The 22,439-nt window shown below is 31.6% G+C and overlaps 2 protein-coding genes across 4 annotated transcripts in view; both read right to left on the bottom strand.

Annotated features, from left to right (window-relative positions):
* LOC115877731 (casein kinase I) overlaps positions 1–8,902 on the bottom strand; it is a 41,870-nt gene extending 32,968 nt beyond the window's left edge. For all 3 annotated transcript variants that reach the window (XM_030894019.1, XM_030894020.1, XM_030894021.1), the window contains exons 1-2: positions 8,641–8,902; positions 7,560–7,666 (exon numbers count right to left, since the gene is read on the bottom strand). In XM_030894019.1, coding sequence (XP_030749879.1) covers positions 7,560–7,666; positions 8,641–8,763 — 230 coding nt within the window. In that variant the 5' untranslated portion in view covers positions 8,764–8,902. The remainder of the gene's footprint in view (positions 1–7,559; positions 7,667–8,640) is intronic.
* A 446-nt stretch (positions 8,903–9,348) lies between these two features.
* The window catches only part of LOC115877727 (dynein heavy chain 2, axonemal), a 129,843-nt gene continuing 116,752 nt past the window's right edge, over positions 9,349–22,439 (bottom strand). Inside the window, exons 60-66 of the mRNA XM_030894014.1 lie at positions 19,613–19,800; positions 18,541–18,727; positions 18,288–18,451; positions 13,951–14,093; positions 13,571–13,725; positions 9,825–10,071; positions 9,349–9,578 (exon numbers count right to left, since the gene is read on the bottom strand). Of these exons, the coding sequence (XP_030749874.1) occupies positions 9,421–9,578; positions 9,825–10,071; positions 13,571–13,725; positions 13,951–14,093; positions 18,288–18,451; positions 18,541–18,727; positions 19,613–19,800 (1,242 nt within the window). The 3' untranslated portion in view covers positions 9,349–9,420. The remainder of the gene's footprint in view (positions 9,579–9,824; positions 10,072–13,570; positions 13,726–13,950; positions 14,094–18,287; positions 18,452–18,540; positions 18,728–19,612; positions 19,801–22,439) is intronic.

The following is a 22,439-nucleotide window of genomic DNA, read 5'->3' as shown; positions in this document are numbered from 1 at the left end:
TTTGGGACAGGGGATACCCTTACATCATATTGAGGCATGCGCAATGACATTCATTCTCACCCCATCAGATAAGAGAACTACGAACAGACATATACAAACAAAATAAACAATATACCGTAAATATAATGACTGGCAGACAGAATATTGGGGTCAAATGGTCGGTCCTCCACAGTCTACAGCGTGTTCCTTTTTGTCGGAGAACCGTCTGGCTTTTTAACGTGGATTTTTCTACAGAGCGTCCCGTTAATAATGGCACCGACCATTCATTAGGCTCTAAAATCTAACTGTCCATCGCAAATATATAATTTCGTAGCTTAATGAGCTGTAACGATTATCAATTAACGCCCTATATACATTCTTTTTTCTATCAAAACTTTTTACTCTTGTCTTTGTTAAAATGGAACTTGCGGTAAAGCCTCGCCTACACGTATCGTTTTACTTTTGTCAGTCTTACCTCTTTAGCCAAAACGATAATAATTAATATTTTAAATGTATTTTTTTCAAAACTTTGACATTGTATTACATTTTTATAATTATAAAGTGGCGTATAAACATCCCCAATAATTCCAATGTTGCCATATGTTTTCCCTTTGAGCAAAACTACCGGCGGTGAATATTAAAATATAAACGGTTTCCCTGTTGAGACCTTATATAGAAAAAGAAGCTGGTTGGGCTGTTGCGCGTACATATCCGATTTAAATTCAACAGATGTTGCGAAAATAAACTAGGGATGTATAAAATGTATCGACATACAAAATATCGATAAAGTATTTTATTTCTAGACGATTTCTATGAAATAATATTTTAATAAAAAAGCTTATCAATAACAACAGATAGTGTGTATAATGTGAATAAATATCTTTTTTGACAATTTTTGTTTTTTGGCAATTTTGAATTTTGCGTATTGGTGGGTTTTTTTCAATTTCCAATATATTTTGTATTATTTTTTTGTTTATTTTAAAATTGATTTTCGGATTCTAGGAGACAAATAAAGGTGACTTTCATTAGAGAAGTATATGATTAAAATGTAAGGTTTTTGACATACTTAACATTTTCTAAAAATAAAGAACAAATTTTAAACTTCAATAAAAAAAAACTACCTAAATTGGAGTTTACTCGGTATAGCCTAATATGTAGATAAAATAACTATTGTACTTTAAATTATGTTATACAGGGTGAGACAAAATTAATATTGAACATTGGTTACCCTTAAAAGCAAGTTACTGTTTTATTTTAAGTGGAACACCCAGTACATATTTAGATATTCAATGGGGAATTCATGTCTCTTCAAAATACTATTAAGGTTGCCTCAGTATTAGTTATTTTTTCAACAAACGATATTTAAAAAAATATCGATTTTTTTAAATATAACCATCCCTAAAATGAACGATTGAAATATAAAATACGACCAGCGTAATTATAATATTTATGATTGATTTCGATTTCTTATAAACGGCCTGTTGCATGCACTTTATTTATAGCGTTCTAATTATATAAAAGGGAAAAAAAACTTTCAAAATTTGTTTCCTACAGCGGACCCAATTACTGAATTTATTTAGCGTCGATTTTTAGGTCATTCTGTATGTCAGCAACGTCACTAATGAGGTCAGATCATGTTGCAATCTTTCAAAGTAGAGTTTGCGTACCTATTTGGTTAATAGGCTCATTGTTAGAGAGAACAAGGGTTCCGTTTTTTAGCCGACCATACCAACAGGTATGGTAGGCTATTAGATCGGCAAAAAAAAGTTTTTTTAATTTCAGTCAAATTGAGTTATTTGGGTCAAAAATGACCTAAATACAAAATATTTTCATGATGTCTGTCTGTCCGTTACACGATAATTCAAAAACACCGCTAAACCGATTTTAACCAAATTTGGCACAAAAATACTGTGGCACCCGAGAATCTGGCCATTAGTTTTTGCTTTGAATAAGAAGACTAAGGAAGGAGCATAATGCTATCCATGTATTCATGCATGGTGGGCGGAAAAAGCACCATAAAAGCAGTCTAGGGTGGGGATCCTTGACAGTTCTGTTTGACGATTCATTTGACACATTTGAATTTGATTTGAAATTTTGTGGATTTGTCACTCTTTACGGAGCTTATTTTATGTTATTTATTATTTATTCTACTACTGATAGTTGTATAAAGGTAGTAAATCTAGATGGAAATTGTGGCAGAACTTAAATTAACAGGGACACTATCGCGATTTATCGAAAAAGACTCCTAAAATAGTTGGTTGTGTAGCGTGCGGTAGATCTCGGCAAAAATTGAGTGAAATAATGGAACAACTTTTCGCTAGTAAGTGACTATATAATATACATACGTGTAGTAAACCGATCATTTATGAAATTCACTTAAATTAACTAAATTATATATTTTTCTTGCATTTTAGCTTTTATTTATTACTTGTCAAAGATTAGATGTCAAAGAATTTAGATAAGTTAATTTGACTTACCTGCTTCCGTAGCGTATCGGATGTTTGTGTTAATAAATACTTATTATAACTTATCTATTTTTATTAGAATTATATATTTTTATATATATATATTAATCGGTTTAAAACGTTCTACGTCTTCCGATGCCATCTCTCCATGCCTGTCTGTCTCTCCATGCACCGTCTCCGAGAGATCTTTATCTTTCCTCCATAAACGTGTCAATCCCTTCCTGCCAACTTCTTCTCGGTCTACCCGGTTTTCTTCTTCCTGCAGGTTTCCAGTTTATAATTTGCTTTGGGATTCTTCTTTCTGCCATTCTTTGGACATGCCCGTACCATCTGAGTTGACTGTTCTTTATGTCGTCCAATATCGTATGTTAACTTCCATAATCTCTCTTATGCGTTCATTGGTTATTCGCTCGAGTCTTGATTTGCCTGCTGATCTTTCTGTTGTTTCTGTTTGTTTCCTTAATTGGCCAGACTTCACAGCTGTACGTGGTTATACTCTTTATGATGGTATTGTATATTAGAGTTTTGTTCTTGTTGTTTATGCTTCTGTCCCACAGTATCCCATTCAATACCGTGATAGCATTCCTTCCAAGTTGGTTTCGTTCTTTAATTGCTGTATCCACCAGTCCATCATTTGTGATTTGCATACCCAAATATTTGTAGCAGCACTTAATTTTCTTCCCTTCTTCTAGTATTAGATCTTGTTGTTCTCCTCCGATACACATATATTCTGTTTTGTTAGTATTGATCTCGAGTCCCCATTTCCGATATTCTTCTATAAGCTTACGTGTCATATAATTTATGTCATCGTAATCTTGTGCTATGATCACCTGATCGTCCGCGAAGCAAAGTGTGTAGAGCATGTTATCCCCTATGGGTACTCCGATATATATTTTTATAACAATTTTAATAACTATAGTAAACGTCACGAATGTTTGGGAGTGATTCATCGCTTGATGAAGTTAGAATCGACACGCGCGCTATCATTTTTACATTAAAAACGTAATTTTTTACCGCAGACGTAGATTTTTAAAGGCCCGGTCTAATCATCTGCCTGCGCTCCTCCTACTTATTCTAAAATGTTATCGTGATTGACTAAGACGATACTATATGGCGTTTCTTGGATTGATTCGTTTTTGTGCAGTCCATTGGTGTGCTTGCAGTGCGACCAATGGAGCATTCCATTTTATATTTATAACCAAATATATGTTTTGACAAGCCTTTGACAGTTAAAACAATAAATTATAACAGATTATATATTGATTATTATATGATTTGAAACACCACGGCACTGGAATTAAGTTTTATGTGACCTTGAACAGATTAGTTCACATGGTAGCGACCGCTGAATCACTCCCAAACAAACTTTGCCCAAACATTCGTGGCGTTTACTATACCAACATTTATTCACAACGTAAAATAAAACAACAAATTATTGAGTCTACCCCACGTCTACCCTACATCATAGTTTTACATTTTTTAAATATAATTAGAACGACACTGATAAACCGGAATTTAAGTCGGCCATATTTGAGGCCCATCGAAGATTTTTGATATGCTCTTTCCTTAGTCTTCTTATTCAAAGAGTTTTTGGTGGCGGTGGGGGGTTGTTAAGGGGGTATGGGAGGGGGTTAAAAATTTTAAAAAATCGTAACTCCAAAATTACAGTAGCTAGCTAGCGAAAAACGTTTTCAATTTAAGATTGGGAATAATATTATAAAATCAGTCAAAGTCGCAGTTTTTGAGATAATTGAAACTAAAAGAACTGCCTACCAACTTTTTATTAACATATTTTAGTATGGGCGGCTATACGTGCCTCCCGGCGCCAATTTTTCCTTTTTGAAATACGGAACCCTAAAAACAATAATATTTCTAATTTTGTTGTTAGTATTTTCAATATTGTATTGTTGCTTCAGCGTCAATATACGATATAAAAAAAGAGACGCTTCGATATAATCTTCTAGTCAATTCCATAGTAAACAAACTCCATTGGCGGCTAAGTAAATATTTTGCATGTTGCGGCTATTTTTAGGATTATTTCTCCAGAGACGACACTCCAATAACAGCACGTATTATGATTATTTACATTTATCTTGTCTATCTATCTTGACAGCGTTAATATTTCGGATATTTCCAGTTTTTTCGTCCCAAATAAATTTACATACAGAAAAAACACGCTTTAACATGCTTTACAACAAAAATTTATATATTTAAATCCCCTTTGCAAGAGTATACAAAAGTTAATTTTTTATAGGAATTTGGTTACAATCTGGCAACGTCGACGACTTATGACGTCAGTAGAAGGTAATGAATGACGTACATAGGAAATTGTTTTCCTTGTTAAGCCTGTTGAAACACGAATTTTTATTAAGTTAAAAAATTATAACATTGGCATGAGTACAGGGTGGGTCAAATTGGATGCTTTTAAAGGAAAACGCCCTTTTCTATAGGAGATAGACGGAAACTAATATCGGTGTCTGGAGCTCAATTTTCATCAAAAACATGATGGTGAAAACCGCACATCGATATTTGTTACCGTTTCGGAGTTACGGGGTGTTTTTCAAAAATGTGCGTTTTTTACAAATCGCTGTAACTTTTTTGCTATGAAAAATTTTGTATTTTTATGAAAACATTTCCAAAGCACCTTTTTACGTAGAATTTAATGGTTTAAGTATAATTTTGTTATAAGTAATAATTTAAGAGTTATTAACACAAAAATTGATTTTTTATTTGGGACGCCCTATATATTTTTAATTAACTGAAAAGAACTTAAAATTACCTTTCCAAAAATATAGCCCACTTCATAATTATATTGAATAATTGTCAAGTTCGATGGCTCCATATACCTACACTTACCATAATGATAGAAAAACTGTTATTTTTGTGGTTTTTCTTTTTCTAGACACACGGTAGTAGGTACGTAAACATTGAATATTCATTTATGAGTCGTTTTTAGTACTTAATGATTCACTAAAATAGACAAACAGTTCGAGTTCACATGATGATTAGTTGTTTACGGCAAATATTTAATTTTCTAAATTCTGTAGCAAAAACATGAGAAAATTAAAATAAATACAACCAGGCACGCGTAACGTCTAATTAATTTATTTTTATAGTTAAAAAAATAAGTAGATATACAGTATGTGCCTGGATTGTCTTTACAAGAGGAAAAAAAATTTTATTATTGACGTTTTGAGAAAAATGCATTCTTCATTAAAATATTTGCTTGTTCTAAAATGGTTAATCCCGTGTATACTTTCCAAATTTCCATACCGTTTTAGAGAAAATTAAAAACAAACATGAAAATATAGTTGATTTTTTTTCACATAACTAACATTTTTCGGTACTTTCTCGTCATTAAACAAAAAAAATTTTCTCAGCCTAGTTAATGACCTTCCTGTATATTTTTAAATATGTTTAATAACCTAAAAATAGTCCTATAAGAAACATCAGGATAATCAGCATAAGGATGATTATACAGATTTCGTGTGATACTTGAATAGGTTTAAATTATCTTAATATTCCGGAAAAAACTAGTTCAATTCTGAGAATGATTATATTTATCTATTTTTCGCAATGAATCGCTCCCTTAAATGCTAACAAATAAAAAATATTCATTTTAATACACTTATTTGCATTTTTATTCGCATCAAAATGTTATCAATATTTATCTATTACTTATATCTCGATACTTTTAATCAAAATAAAGTTTGGTTCATTGACAAAATTACATTATTTTGCGAAACTATGCAAAAAAAATTATTCAAAATCACATTTTTAAATGCTCTTACTAAAGATTCTGTATCTGTATACTTTTGAACTGAATGATCCCGTCAAATCTTTAGGCGGTCTTCCATATTTTGACTCAATTCAACCAAAACGTCCGTTTTTTCCTCTACATACAAAGTTTTACTTGATACGTTTTGACTGAACAGGTAAGACTGGCAGGTAAAACGTTACGTGTAGACGGGGGCTTTACAGGTAAAACAAAATTATAGCAAGTCAGTCAATTCCAGATGTTTATGCCGAAAACTCTAATAACCTAGGAATTAGAAATTTGGCATAAGGTTGGATCTTGATGACGTACTCAAGGTATATCGTCGGTTATATTTTAAAAAATATGATATTTTTGGATTAAAATGGGGACAATTCATGTTGCTAATAACTGACAATATTTTTTACCTGCCTCTGCCATTGTTTTCCCCTAATTTTTGTGTGAAATCTGACAATTACTTAATTTAACAAACAGTTGCTAATTGAATTTTGTTGAAACATATGTATATGCATGCATGTTCGTTTAATATGGCCTACTAAATATGAACTTGTTCTCTTTCAGAGGTGTAATAAGTAAAAGTGTCGAAAACCTAAATTTATATTCAGCAGCACAATAGTAATTTGGATGGTTCAATTTTATACAGTGTTATAGAAGAGTAAAATCTAATAAATTTTTAATTTTAACTAAAAAGAGACCATTTTTGCCACTGATCAAAAAAATTACCTTAGATTGTACAGATTATTTTTTGAGGAGCAGACTTACTAAATACACTTTATCCATTTTTTAAGATTTTCAAACAAAGGTGGCATTGCAAACTACATATACAGAGTTACAATATGATGCCAGAAATGACTGTTAAATACAGTTTATCGGTTTATTCCATTCGAATTAAAAAAAAAAAATGGATGTCATATGAAGAATTATGTAAAACATAACCATTTATTTAAATTTTAACAACTGTAAACATTGAAAAAGTTGTAAATTGTAACCAAATATTAAATGTCTGAATTTTACATATCTATTCAGTACACTTGGGGTATTAAAATACCCCCCTGCGAGTACAACAGTGTCAAATAACAGGTAAAACTGACAGTACTACCGAAATCTATCGATTTAAATTACCCCAACCTTGAATACTTTCGAAAATGTTATTAAATGAACACAAAAAACCGTTCAGTATTAAACAATACATTTCCTCATTCATAGATTGCGCGTCATAATAGGAAATTACACAATACAAGAAAGATTGCTTAAAAAACTATACTTATTTCGATTATTATTTTGTTTAGAAGGATCTCCACAAACAATAAAATTAAGATTACACAGAAAACACAACTTACCTGATATGTGGTATGCCTACTCCTCCATGAAGAATTCTGTATAATTTGCTTTCATAGAGAAGCTGAGGATGTCTTGCTTTAACCGATTCAAGTTTTACTGCTACTTCCTACAATTAATAAGACAAAAAAACAATAAAGAACGTTGCACAAGAGTGTTTATTATTAATTTCTAGACCAAAAACCATTAAAGGTGTCAAGTTTGTTGTTATAACAATCTGTTTAGTAAGGGAGCCATATTAGCAATTATAATTTTAATTTCATGTGGTTTACATAATAGACTTAATTTTGAACAAGAATCACACTATAAACTACAAATTTAAGAAATCGAACTAAATGTCAAATACATAATATTATTAACAATCTATTGTGGGTGTGCTTAGAAAAAAAAAATTCATGGGAGGCCTTGGAGTTTCATTTTTTTTTGAAAAGTCATAAACACCTTGGATCTATTATTGCCTAATTTTTTTTTAGAATTTTTCAATGAGTTTTTAATCATAAAATTGTTAAATATTTATCGATTGTCACTATAAATGATTTATGAACTTTGTATAGCATATAAAAATAGCCCTATTAAAACCAAATGATTTCCTTTGTTTTTCAGGTTTTTGTGTCGCTTTAGATGGTTTATTGGCAAAATAAAACGTAGAATCATTAGTAAACAAAACGTAATTAAGTAGATATTAGAGTGGTGTACGCAGTACTCAAATTACTATCGAAAAATAACTGTATTTTTCACAAATCTGAAGCAACGAAATATAATTATGTTCAAACAGTTTTTCAGGATTCAGGATTTACTTAACCCACTTTTAAAAAACAAAATATATCAAAATTTTGAAGAAAATTAACAGTTTGATTACATTATAATTGTTCGGAGTGCTGTGTTTAACAAATTAAGTTTATTTCTGTAAACCATTTTCCTTTTTTTATAAATAAATGAACTAGGCCTAGCGACATGGCTGCCATTTCAAACTGTTATGTCAAATTCGAAAGGGCCCTACACAAAGGAAAAATCTCTTTCTTTCCATATTTAACATCGAATCTAGTTAAAGTACTAACTCAGGCATATAATTAACAAACTTACCTCTCCGTTTGTAATGTTAATTCCGAGATATATATCACCAAATGAACCACTACCGATTTTACGAACTAGTCTATACTTGCCACCCACTATGTATTCCGGTTTACCCAACATAATTGAAGCCATAATAACAATTTCAATAAGTCTATTTTACAAAATTGTTGCGTAATTTGGAATGGCGAGAAACCTAATATTTTCACGATAACTATTTGTGGTTTCTCTAGCACGCCGACATATTTCCTTCTGACTTTTCGCTGTTTGTGACGTCACGATGACTGATCCGGCCACCTGACGGCAAACGCGATAAGTTGATTAAGTGCCAACCTTAAGAAATCAAAAACGAAATATCCCTAAGTAATTTTTATATTATTTTTAATTTATAGCTATTATAAACGTTATATAATCGTATCTTATTATGAAAATATTCTATAATAATTAATAATATTTGCGCCACATAAATATTAACAAAATTTATTAGGTAAAAATTATTGTTCAAAAAATATGGTGGCGCCATCTAACAGACAAAGTTAAAAATAGTAGAATTTGAAAGAAAACATCTATGCGAGCCTCCCAATTTTCCCATAGATGGAACTGTAATAGAAAATTCTTAATTTTTTGAAATTTAAAATCTGTTAAAGGCTCTGGTTAAAGGCATTTATTTTTTTATCTTATTGTACGCAGTAAATAAAACAACCTTCTGAATAAAAAAATACTTTAATGAAATATAACCAGTCTTAAACTTTACAACATTAACGAGTAATAAACATTTAAAGAAAAACAAAACTAAGTAGCTAAGCTGAGTAATAAAGCTGTGCCTCTTTTAATCCAATAATCTGATCCTTCTATTTCTCCACATTTCAAATCGACAGCCACAACATAAGCTGGTCTTCCTGCAACGCCAGTTCTTACAGGAAAATAGTAACAGGGACATAAATATAAACCTGAATGAAATTAAAATAAAATTAGTTTATTATAGATTTTTATTTAAAAAACGTATTCATATTGCGTATATTTTTTAAATAAATTATTTTTGTAAGATTTGAAATATAATATTAACTATCTATTAGATATTATAAAAATAAATGAAAAAAATGCAGAATTCTTGACAAAATGGTGACTGAAAATTTAAAAACAAAAAATGATCGGTATTTTTTTTTCATTGCGCGTTACTTTGCTATAAATAATACCTTTAGTTTTCTTCTTTAGTTGTTCCATTGGTTTGAAATGAATCAACGGCATGGGACACACCAGCTGCATGGGCTGAGGTTCCACCAAAATGGAATTCTTCTTGTCCCAACCTGCACCTTCCAAGTAAGTACCTCTGACGTAAACCCCTGTTTCAGGGGGCTGTTGAATTGTCCATTCCTCCACGGATAACACAGAAAAATCCCAACTCAAGGAGTCTATGGGCACTTCATTTTGTCTTGCAGTGGTCTAAAGGAAAAAAATCAACTAAAGTTTTTTTTTAAACTCGTTAAATTTGAACTATGAATTTACGAACTTGAATTTTTGCTATAAGTTACTTGGAAAGATCTAAAAACGAATTGTAAAAGATTTTTTTAATTTAATAAATAAAATTATTTTTTCAAAATTTCGGAAAAACGCCGGTAAGAACTAGAAAAAAAGTTCAAATAAAAGTTGTAGAGCGTCTAATTTTACATAAAAATTGTTTCTATACTTTTTTTGCTCAAATCAACCGAGATAGGGTGGCTAGAAGCTAGGGGAAGGCTTTTATTGAAACATTTTTTTCAAAGTCCTTACCGTTTCTCTGAACCATATAAATTATATAACACTGTAATCACAAAACTTCAATCTATTTCCGTATTGTAACGGAATTTTAAATTATGTCTTTATTTTCAAGAAAATTTAATCCAAACATAAGGAATATTTTGTTGATGTTTGGCCATCAAAATCTTAAAAATAAAGAAGTTGTCTAAAAATGTGCTACAATACGGATATAGTATAATCTTTTATCTTTAATTTCCTTCTTCATTTGTGGAAAAATACCTAGCCAGTTTTAAATAAAACGTTAAATGCCGAATAGCCTAAGAGCTGACGACATATTTAGAGAACATATTTTAGGCAAGCTAGAATAACTAAAAATGTATAGTTTATTAACTGGTGAACCCAGAATCCTAAGTCTGGCTGGGGGGTTGGGGGTATTTCGCTACTGCGCAACCCATAACATTTGCAAAAAAATAAATCCAAAAAATATTCTTTAGGCAACTTGAAATTTGTTTATTCTTAAATTTTAGCATCCTAGAAATAAGTATGCCAGACTTTTTTTTCGGGTTTAAAGTGTAACCCGACCATTCCAAATATGTTTAATTATTATACCTGGAAAACATACTTTAAGCATTCTAAAATTTTTGCAGCGTGTTTATTAGATGATATTAAAAAATATATGTTAATTTCCAGACGAATAACGGGTTTTAATACTTGCCTGACGCGAATAAAGATTCTAAATGAGCGCGATAAGAAAGTCTTATGAGTATCTATAAGTGCGAGAAAGATAGTTTATTGAGACCCGTCGGCAGCCGATGCGGCTGGCGTAACAGCATTTTGGTGTCGTAAAAATTAAAAAAAAAACTAATATTGAATAAATAAAAAGAAACATTTTTTAATAAAAATGTATGATTGAAATCCTTTCAATAAGAAGACTTTTTAATTTAAGTATTTTGTATCTGAAAGAATAAAAAGACGAATAATTATTTAAAAATTAGTATAATATAAAATATATTTTTTTCAAACGTCACAAAAGTATAATTATTATTATACTTTTGTGACCTATTATATTATTAATAATTTTTGCGACCTGATTGACAATATAAAAAAGTCATTTTAACGCCTAAGCTTAAAAGTAAAGCACTTTTACTTACTTTTGAATCTATTTAGAAAGATTAACAATGGTACTTTAATAAAATTCCATAATACTTATTTTTTTACCACTGTACATGGTAGGTACCCTTTTATCGAAAATACGTTTTTTGGGACAACCACTTCTTTAAATTTTAAACCATGTTGTTGGCGCACTTTTAAAAATACTTTGCATTTTTGTAGGCTGCCTTCATCAAAAACAATAACTTTGTCACTAGTAACTTTTTTACAAACTACACAACTTAAATGTTTTTTATCCATTGTGATTTAGTATTTAGTAGTTATAGTAGCGAAATTAGTAGTTACTAAAATATTTATTTGCAGTAATTATTCTATACTATTTACACTATGCACATCAATATTTAATTTATAAATACATATTTGTACATGGTAACTTAATTCCAACAAAATAATCTCTGAATTAAAAGCCTGCAAATAATTGAAATGAAACCGAAAAAAAATTGTTTTATGAAAATTTGAAGTACTCCAAAATACTGTTACGTCAGCCGCATCGGTCTCAATAAACTATCTTTCTCGCGCTTATAACTTTTTTGTCGCGCTCATTTAGAATCTTTATTCGCGTCTGGCAAGTATTAAATCCCATTGAATTCGTCTGGCAATTAACACATATTTTTTAATATCATCTAATAAACACGCTGTAAAAATTTTAGAATGCCTAAAGTATGTTTTCCAGGTATAATAATTAAACATATTTGGAATGGTCGGGTTACACTTTAAACCCGAAAAAACAGTCTGGCATACTTATTTCTAGGATGCTAAAATTTAAGAATAAACAAATTTCAAGTTGCCTAAAGAATGTTTTTTGGATTTATTTTTTGCAAATGTTATGGGTTGCGCAGTAGCGAAATACCCCCAACCCCCCAGCCAGACTTAGGATTCTGAGTTCACAAGTTATTAAACTTTATTTTTTTTGTTATTCTAACTTGCCTAAAATATGTTCTCTAAATATGTCGCCAGCTCTCCGGCTAGAACGCTTATTTTGTACTTTTTAGGACTAGTGAAATGGACTCTTAACGAAAAAATATGTACGGTCCCTTTTTAATTTCGTTAAAAACTTTGAATAAGAAGACTAAGAAAAGAGCATAATGCTATTCATGTATTCATGCATGGTGGGCGGAAAAAGCACTCTAGGGTGGGGATCCTTGACAGTTCTGTTTAACGATTCATTTGACACATTTGAATTTGATTTGAAATTTTGTGGATTTGTCAGTCTTTACGGAGCTTATTTTATGTTATTTATTATTTATTCTACTACTGATAGTTGTATAAAGGTAGTAAATCTGGATGGAAATTGTGGCAGAACTTAAATTAACAGTGACACTATCGCGATTTATCGAAAAATACTCTAAAATAGTTGGTTGTGTAGCGTGCGGTAGATCTCTCTCAGATAGTAAATTGAGTGAAATAATGGAACAACTTTTCGCTAGTAAGTGACTATATAATATACATAGTAGTAGCACGTAGCACAGAATATCTAGCTATGCGTAGCTAGATATTCTGTGGTAGTAGTAAACCGATCATTTATGAAATTCACTTAAATTAACTAAATTATATATTTTTCTTGCATTTTAGCTTTTATTTATTACTTGTCAAAGATTAGATGTCAAAGAATTTAGATACGGCAATTTGACTTACCTGATTCAGTAGCGTATCGGATGTTTGTGTTAATAAATACTTATTATAACTTATCTATTTCTATTAGAATTATATATTTTTATAACAATTTTAATAACTACCAACATTTATTCACAACGTAAAATAAAACAACAAATTATTGAGTCTACCCCACGTCTACCCTACATCATAGTTTTACATTTTTTAAATAAAATTAGAACGACACTGATAAACCGGAATTTAAGTCGGCCATATTTGAGGCCCATCGCGGTGTACCTAAGATTTTTGATATGCTCCTTCCTTAGTCTTCTTATTCAAAGATTAAAAATAACAATAAACATGTTCGCAAGAATTAGACTGCTTTTGAGACATCTGTCATTACCTTGCCATAGTTACGTGTAGAAATATTTAAAATTTAAACCTGTAGAACAGCCGTTAGAAAACCAGTGGGAAAGGTATAGGCAGCCAACCAAAATAACATTGGAGGGTGGGTAGTTACAGACCATGTGGTGAAATGTTCCACTCTAGCAACCAGATCTCTTGTCCAAGAACCCAAGAGTTTCAGTGACGGATAAGCTAGAAAAATTGTCATAATATACACTGTGTCCCATATAAAAATGCACACTAGAGGGATCTCGTAAAGTAAAAGTGACACAAAGATGATTCAAAAAGATATGAAATTAAAACGTTACATTCTCATTGCTGTTTTTCTTGCTCTACAAGTTGATGTTATTAGATTTTCAACCTCCCTGTTGTAGTGTGCATTCTTATATGGAACACCCTGTATGTTTAGGTTTGTACCTTTGAGCCACGTTGAGGGAACTCTTCCTTCAAAAATGCAAGTAAAAATTTCTTCCAGCTCTGACGACATCACTACCAAGCCCTTTATGCCCTTTTGAAGGTCCTCCAATGACGTATTTATCAGTGATAATAAAGCGTTGTACCTAATTCAAACAACATTATTAAAAAAAATAGATAATTACTCTGAAAGAGAAAAATATATAATAATATATTGGGTAAAAAATGTCTATACCTATGTAGCGGATTCATCTCTCCAAAAAAATCCTATATGGGTATTTCGCCAGTGCACTGCAAGAAAATCTACAAAATAAAATAGTTATTTTTTGTAAACACTTCTGCGTTAATTTTAATTACGCCAAAATTATAATGAAAGAAACGATAGCCTCTAAAAGAAAAATAAAAGAGGCTTTTTTATACAATCTAATAAAAATAAATGTATTGCTCATGCGTCTGTAGGTGTTATTAATGTATGGCAATTGCTGCTTTGATTTTAAAGAACATAACATAAATGTTATGTTTAACATACGTAAAATCTAAAAATAATCATACAGAAAGTTTGGAGCTTTTTGGTTTTACCTTATTAAGTAATTGTTATCAGGTAGTAATTGTTATTTTTGAAATTTAACTTGCAAAGAAAGCACACTGTTTATTAAAATGTTGTATCCTATGTTATAGGGCTTGTTTCTCTCTACAATTTCCTGTCTCACAATGTACCGTTTGTGTCCAGGAAGGGTTCATAGTTATAAAGAAATCGGAACATGTATATTATTTCGTATATTTTTCATTTTATTGATTTTATGGAAAGCACTGTTCATTAAAATGTTGTATCCTATGTTATAGGGCTTGTTTCTCTCTACAATTTCCTGTCTCACAATGTACCGTTTGTGTCCAGGAAGGGTTCATAGTTATAAAGAAATCGGAACATGTATATTATTTCGTATATTTTTCATTTTATTGATTTTATGGAAAGCACTGTTCATTAAAATGTTGTATCCTATGTTATAGGGCTTGTTTCTCTCTACAATTTCCTGTCTCACAATGTACCGTTTGTGTCCAGGAAGGGTTCATATTTTCATAGTTGTCGATTTTCGAAAGAAATCGGTACATTTATTTTCGTATATTTTTCATTTTATTGATTTTATGGAAAGCACTGTTCATTAAAATGTTGTATCCTATGTTATAGGGCTTGTTTCTCTCTACAATTCCTGTCTCACAATGTACCGTTTGTGTCCAGGAAGGGTTCATATTTTCATAGTTGTCGATTTTCGAAAGAAATCAGTGCATTTATTTTATTTCGTATATTTTTCATTTTATTGATTTTATGGAAAGCACTGTTCATTAAAATGTTGTCTCCTATGTTATAGGGCTTGTTTCTCTCTACAATTTCCTGTCTCACAATGTACCGTTTGTGTCCAGGAAGGGTTCATATTTTCATAGTTGTCGATTTTCGAAAGAAATCAGTACATTTATTTTATTTCGTATATTTTTCATTTTATTGATTTTATGGAAAGCACTGTTCATTAAAATGTTGTATCCTATGTTATAGAGCTTGTTTCTCTCTACAATTTCCTGTATCACAATGTACCGTTTGTGTCCAAGAAGGGTTCATAGTTTCATAGATGTCGATTTTCGAAAGAAATCAGTACATTTATTTTATTTCGCATATTTTTCATTTTATTGATTTTATGGAAAGCACTGTTCATTAAAATGTTGTATCCTATGTTATAGGGCTTGTTTCTCTCTACAATTTCCTGTCTCACAACGTACCGTCTGTGTCCAGGAAGGGTTCATATTTTCAAAGATGTCGATTTTCGAAAGAAATCGGTACATTTATTTTATTTCGTATATTTTTCATTTTATTGATTTTATGGAAAGCACTGTTCATTAAACTAACTTGTAAAACTGGGAAAATAAGTTCGTTATAATAATGTTTTTATTATTTACTATTCTAATAAAGAATATACATTCCTTCGGAAACTCTCTATTTATTTATTTAGTAATGCTAAAACACTCTATTTTAAAAGCCGATTAGAGACAATAGTATGATTCATTGGTAAGCAAAGTAAATATTTGTGATCAGGTAAAAATGTGATGTAAGAGGAGGCTTAGCTTGCCGGCGCGCAGCAGGTCAGTCAGTAGTAGACGGGCCGGCCAACTGTAAAGTAGTGTTGTATTGTGTTTTGTCACAGATCTGACATTTGGAGGTTGCGAGTCTTTTGACTAAGGTTACGAGTCTTTTTGACTATTAAGGATACGAGTCTTTGACTAAGGTTACGAGTATTTTTGACTATTAAGGATGCGAGTCTTGACTAAGGTTACGAGTCTTATTGACTATTAGGATGCGAGTCTTATTGATTATTAGGATGCGAGTCTTATTGACTATTAGGATGCGAGTCTTTTGACTATTAGGATGCGAGTCTTTTTGACTATTAAGGATGCGAATCTGTTTAGCTGCAGATTTGCGTCCGGGGAAAGCCCCTATACTTATTTCAGGTGGCACCAGCTAGTTGTTGAAGATTAACCAATAGATCCGAATAATATTTGAATTAGATGGAAGACATGGAAAGGAATATATTGAATAGAATATCAGTGGCTAGAGGGCGGAGTACCCCCGGGTGAGTTTTACTATTTAATTATTATTTTTATCCAGATCAGTAAATGTTTGTTTTGTTATTTTCATGTACAGTGAGAGACTGCTTGCCAATGACCAACTAAATAGATATTTTAGGTGAATTTGCATTGTGAGACCCGGTTGAGTAAGCCCCAGAAAAAAGGTATTTTACAAACTTGATATGATGTCATTTTAACAGAACGTCAACGGTTTCTTGTAGACGTATCTGTTTTAAAAAAAAGTAAAGTGTTCTAGAATAGTTGAATTTAAATATTTTAAATAGTTTTTTCTTTATTCTTTGCATTTTTTTTGCTTCCGACGACGGAAAGAGATAAACTTTCCGAAACGTTAAGCATTTTTTTCTTTGTTAGGTAAATTTGTATAACTGTAAACATAACTTCTGACAAGTAGTTTTCGTTTGTGTTTAACGTAGAAGTGTTTACAAAAAATAATTATTTTATTTTGTAGATTTTCTTGCAGTGCAGTGGCGAAATACCCATATAGGATTTTTTTTGGAGAAATATATTGGGTGATAATTTTTATTGATTTTTTTTAAATGATGAAAAAAACGGTGTTAGAGTTGTAGACAACTTAGAAAATGACAGATATATTCACTATGTAATTTTACATAAGCATAAAATGTAATCGATATTCATTTTTAGACCAATCATGATGCCGTCTTTTTTTCGACTGTATGGAATATATAACATTATAGACATATTTTATAATAATAATACATATAATAAAAGAAATTACCTAATATATATTCGATACCAATTAAACTTTTAGTTACGTAATCGAGGGCGCAATTTTTAAATTCATTGTTGCCAACCATGAACATATTCGGCGCCAGGCTGACTAACTAAATTTCCCCCTGGGGATTCAGGTGGTAGCTCGCCTGTAAAAAATGTCAAGTTACCACATTTATTTATTTATTTCTTGACACTGTCATTCGTTTTGACATTTTAGTTTTGTATTACGAGTTTTTGGTTTAAATGAATTGTGTTGTGATAATTTAAGCTTAAAAAATGTTTACTAGCAGACCTTGCAGTCGAACGTATTGTTCTTGTTAGAACCTTTTTTAGTGTATACCATTTTGGTTGTTTCTATAGGGTATCTAGGAAACTGTGAGAAATATTCAAATTTTGATACTGCAGTCTCGGGTTCTTTTTTTGAAAAAATTACAATAGTGCAATAATTGTGTTGTGATAATTTAAGCTTAAAAAATGTTTACTACCAGACCTTGCAGTCGAACGTATTGTTCTTGTTAGAACCTTTTTTAGTGTGTACCATTTTGGTTGTTTCTATAGGGTATCTAGGAAACTGTGAGAAATATTCAAATTTTGATACTGCAGTCTCGGGTTCTTTTTTTGAAAAAATTACAATAGTGCAAACGGATCGTTAAAGATACGGGCAAGCTTAATCACGTTACTAAAAGTTTAGTTGATATGAACTATAGACCTACTTTAATAGTACTGTGTACAATCAAAAAAGTTTATAAGCAAGCGAACTTTGAGAGACAGTAAAAATCTAGTGTAATTTCTGATATATATATTATTTATAGTAATCAGATTTTGAGTCAACCAGTGATGAACGCACTGGTATAGTCTGATCAACGAGTCAGACAAGATCTGGTCGAACGACATCTAAAAAATGACAGACAAAATTGCGAGCAAAATTGTCTCTATAAGCAATAGAAATTAATTTTTAAATAAACTGCAAATACCTGTTAATTTCCTGAAGTAGTACCACATCCAGAGGCATTTTGTGGTTTCCAGTTAGCTTATCCGTATTTTCGTAATCCATAAGCGGTGGTACCTTTGACATAACGTCAGTGGCCAACTTGGATACTCTAGATTCTTTAGATTCGGCCGTAGCACTGCCGGATGACTAATGATAAGAAATATCCGTAATATTACATATAAATCCTTGTTAGACTTTATGAACATCAGAAAGGTACAGTTAGGTAAGTCCCTTACTTGAATCTGCAGAGACATTAGTGTTTCAAACATGCTTCTGGTCTCCGATATCAGAGAGGTTATATCAGCATTAGGATGCTGTCCAAATGCTTCAGGCCTATCCACAGTTGGAAGAAGGGTTATGTAGTCTTGATAAGATTGCAAAGAACCATCTCTGGGTATGTAGTAGGTGCTCAAAGTCGACAACCTAGAATTGAGATGGTTCTTTAAGGTGTTTATGATACCAAAACAGACATACGGGTGCGTCTCATTGGTGGTCTACCCCAATAACTTTTTTTATTTTTTCAGATAAAAAAACGAGATTTGGTATGTTAGTATATGACATAAATTAGGATTGATTGAAGTATTCAATTGTTTTTGGTCACTTCCTGTTTCACCGGAAATGACTACAACTTTTGATTTTTAAATGGCACCCTAAAATGACTATCTGAATAAGTCAACTTTTCTCGCTAAAAAAATCGTATTTTAAATTTGAACCTAGAGTGCCATGGTTGTGTTAAAAACACTAATTTTAATCAAAGAGCCTTAGAAAAATAGATTTGATCGTCTAATGTTTTTCGTGTCTTGTTCTGACCGGTTAAAAGATGCCCAAATCGTATTTTTAATCATATATCAATTTTTTCAAATGGAACAAGGGTTTGGTTTGGTTTTGCATTTTTTACGAATAATTTGGTACAACAAACTTGGTATTTCGAGTCAAATTGTCGTTAACTTTATAGCCATTACACTCTGTCACTAAATTAAAATTTAAAATGGTATTTTGGATTTTTTTTTAAATTGAAAATGTTAAAAGATGACATAATCTATGTCGTTCTATTCAGAATGTCATTTTCTATCAAATAAAGTAAAAAAATACAAAAAGAGTCATTTAAAATTCAAAATTTGTTGTCATTTCCGGGGAAACAGGAAGTGACCGAAAATAATTGAATACGTCAATCAATCCGAATTTATGTCATATAGTAATATATCAAACCTCATTTTTTTATCTAAAAAAAGTTATAGGGGTGAGTTACTTTTGAGACGCACCCGGTATATACGTGTTTAAACAGACAAGAAATAATCCGCTGCTTACCTAAAATAGGCTACAGTTAAGGCATCATCGCAGAAATACGAATTAATATACGTCATCAGCAATCTCCTGTCCCAGTCATCTGTCACGTGACCTCCGTAGCTGACGCCAGCAATGAGGTACTTCAGCGCGTCCCACGGAGTCTCTTGGGTATACTCATCCAAATATATTTGAAGTAGATTTTCGGATACCTTGAAAATTGTTTAATTTTCAAATGATATATGTTTGTAGACACAAAGAGTTTATACTCATATTATAATAATACTAAAAAATTGCCAAAATCCAAAATCTTTTTTTTATTGTTTTCAAAATTACACAAGGTATTCCAAAGAAAAATCAAAAACTTTAACTTTCAGAATTTGAACTTTGCTGTAAATGTTAATTTGTGGTTCAATACTTTGAGGAAATCCAATCGCCTGTTTAAAAATAAATATATATTTGATATCAATTAAACTTTTAGTTACGTATTCTAGGGCACGATTTTTAAATTCATTGTTGCCAACCATAAACATATTCAGCGCCGAGTTGACTAACTGGAATTTACATTTCGCGCTAGGGATTCAGGTGGTAGCTCTGCTGTAAAAAATGTCAAATTGCCGCATTTATTTATTAATTTCCTGACATTGTCATTCGTTTTGACACTTTAGTTTTGTATTACGAGTTTTTGGTTTAAATAGATAGTGTTATGATACTTTAAGCTTAAAAATGTTTACTAGCAGACCTTGCAATCGAACATTGTTCTTTTTAGAACCTATTTTAGTGCGAAGGGTACAAGATTGCTTAATAGCCGTAAAAAACTCATCGCAATTTTATTAGAATAATTTGAACGGAAAAGCGGTAGTGTAATGACCCTTTATTTCCCTTAAGTGCTGTTAAGAAGGTGAGTTTTGTTGATGTAACTAATAACTGTTTATATATTTATAATCAATTAATTTTTGTTTTCTAAAATATTTTGATTAAAAGAAAATATATAAAAGTGGACAACGTTGTGCCGGTCAAGCTTAATCACGTGACTAAAAGTTTATTTGGGATGAACTGCATTTCTTTAGATTCAAGACATTCAGTCTCAAGACCCTCTGTATATATTTAATTATCGACTTTTAAAAAATTTAGGGGAAACCGGGGGAATCCCGCGCACGGGGTATACCGCGCCCGCCGCTGTAGAAAAAACTACAACTAGTAATACACAGGTGTGAGGCTGGAAGTGTTGCATAAGCCATACGAAGTTAGCTCCAAAAGTTTAGAATAATTGCCGGCAGTCGTTAACCAATAACGAACATTTTAGTGCTAGATGGGTTTTTCATCTATCTTTTCGGCAATTTAATCGGTTGATAATTAGTAGTTCCTGTGATTATTAACAGCAGCTTGATTTTATTTCCACTTACCAGTGCACCTATAATTGTTATCGCAAGCGATCACCAATAAAATGTAAGTACTTTTTCTAAAATACATTTTTAGGTAAAAAAACTGCTCCCGGGGAAATACCGCGCAAAAACAAAACAAACAATAACGCGCTGCGCGGTATTACCCCAAATGTACACTCTTCTTGTTTATTTTTTTATAGCTTGTTTCTTTTAGTTTATGATGCCCAGAACATACCAAAGGGCATCAGAGAAAGGCAAATGGTCAGCGGATGCACTTAAATCAGAATTGGAAACTAATAATAATAGCTCCGGTATATAGCGTTTGACGCCTTGGGAGTAGCAAGGTACAGCTTGCCATGCTAGAGCCGTTCGGTATACAAGGAAGGTAATGTGGCTAGCACTACGCTTCAACCGCCTATTATTACCTCAGGATTGTGAATCCCAAGTACTCATTTAAGGCTGAGTCGACCTAGGTACCCAAACTATTTTTATTTTAATAAAAATAGTCGGCTGATGAAATGCTGGGTGTGGGATTCGAACTCACTACCTTAAGATTGGTAGACGAGAGCCTGTACCTCTACGCCACCGGGCACCTAGAATTGGATAGAATTGGAAACTATGGAAGAAAAAAGAAGAAGAGAAAAGAGAAAATCGAAAAAAGGAGGAAGTAATGTAAATATGAAGGAAAAGAGAAGAGACAAAAGGCAAAAAAGAGAAGCAAATATTGTATTGAAAAAAGAAAACTCTCAACAACTTTAGAAAGTAAAAAAATCAACAAGAAGCCAAAGCACATTCGCAATATTAAGTTTGATGACGATGATTCTGAACCTGAGAGTTATTCTGAAAGCGAGCTATGTGTTGATGATGACTTAGACGAAGTTGGTCCTTTCCCAACCCAATAAGATGACATCTGTTTAATTTGCGGAGAGTTTGGAAGGGACAACGAGGTCTGGTATCGCTGTAATTCCTGCTCAAAGTGGGCCCATGTTGCTTGTACTGGAAAGGAGAAAGGAAAAATCTACCTTTGTGACTACTGTTGCTAGGTAACAGAATATTTTTTATATAAATAGGTATCTGTGTTAGAATGTATTTTTTATATTAATATACAATAATGTATCTTTACTTTTGTTCTCACTATCATCTTTTTTATTATTTGTGTTATCTATATACCTGTATTTTATGTACAGGGACATCATTTTAAGTGTCTCACTCGATTTATAATTTTCCTGTTTGGTATTTAAAGATAGTAGAAAGATTTCCTAATGTAATTTTTTGCGAGGATGCCGATTCTCTACACCAAAATTTTTTAAAACGTCAATTTTGACAGATACGACGCCATTTTGATTTTTTTTAAATGGAAACCCCCACATATTTTAGCATGGTCCGGTAGACATATTTTAGCTAATTTGAAAAATATATAGTTTAGTATACTTTGCACTTACCGTTTTCGATATACAGTGGATTTA

The sequence above is a fragment of the Sitophilus oryzae genome, unplaced genomic scaffold (assembly GCF_002938485.1).
Source record: "Sitophilus oryzae breed Bouriz unplaced genomic scaffold, Soryzae_2.0 scaffold_1498_pilon_pilon, whole genome shotgun sequence".
NCBI classification, from domain to species: Eukaryota; Metazoa; Arthropoda; class Insecta; order Coleoptera; family Curculionidae; genus Sitophilus; species Sitophilus oryzae.
The sequence above is the reverse complement of the archived record's forward strand: the minus strand, read 5'-3'. Positions and strand labels throughout refer to the sequence as shown.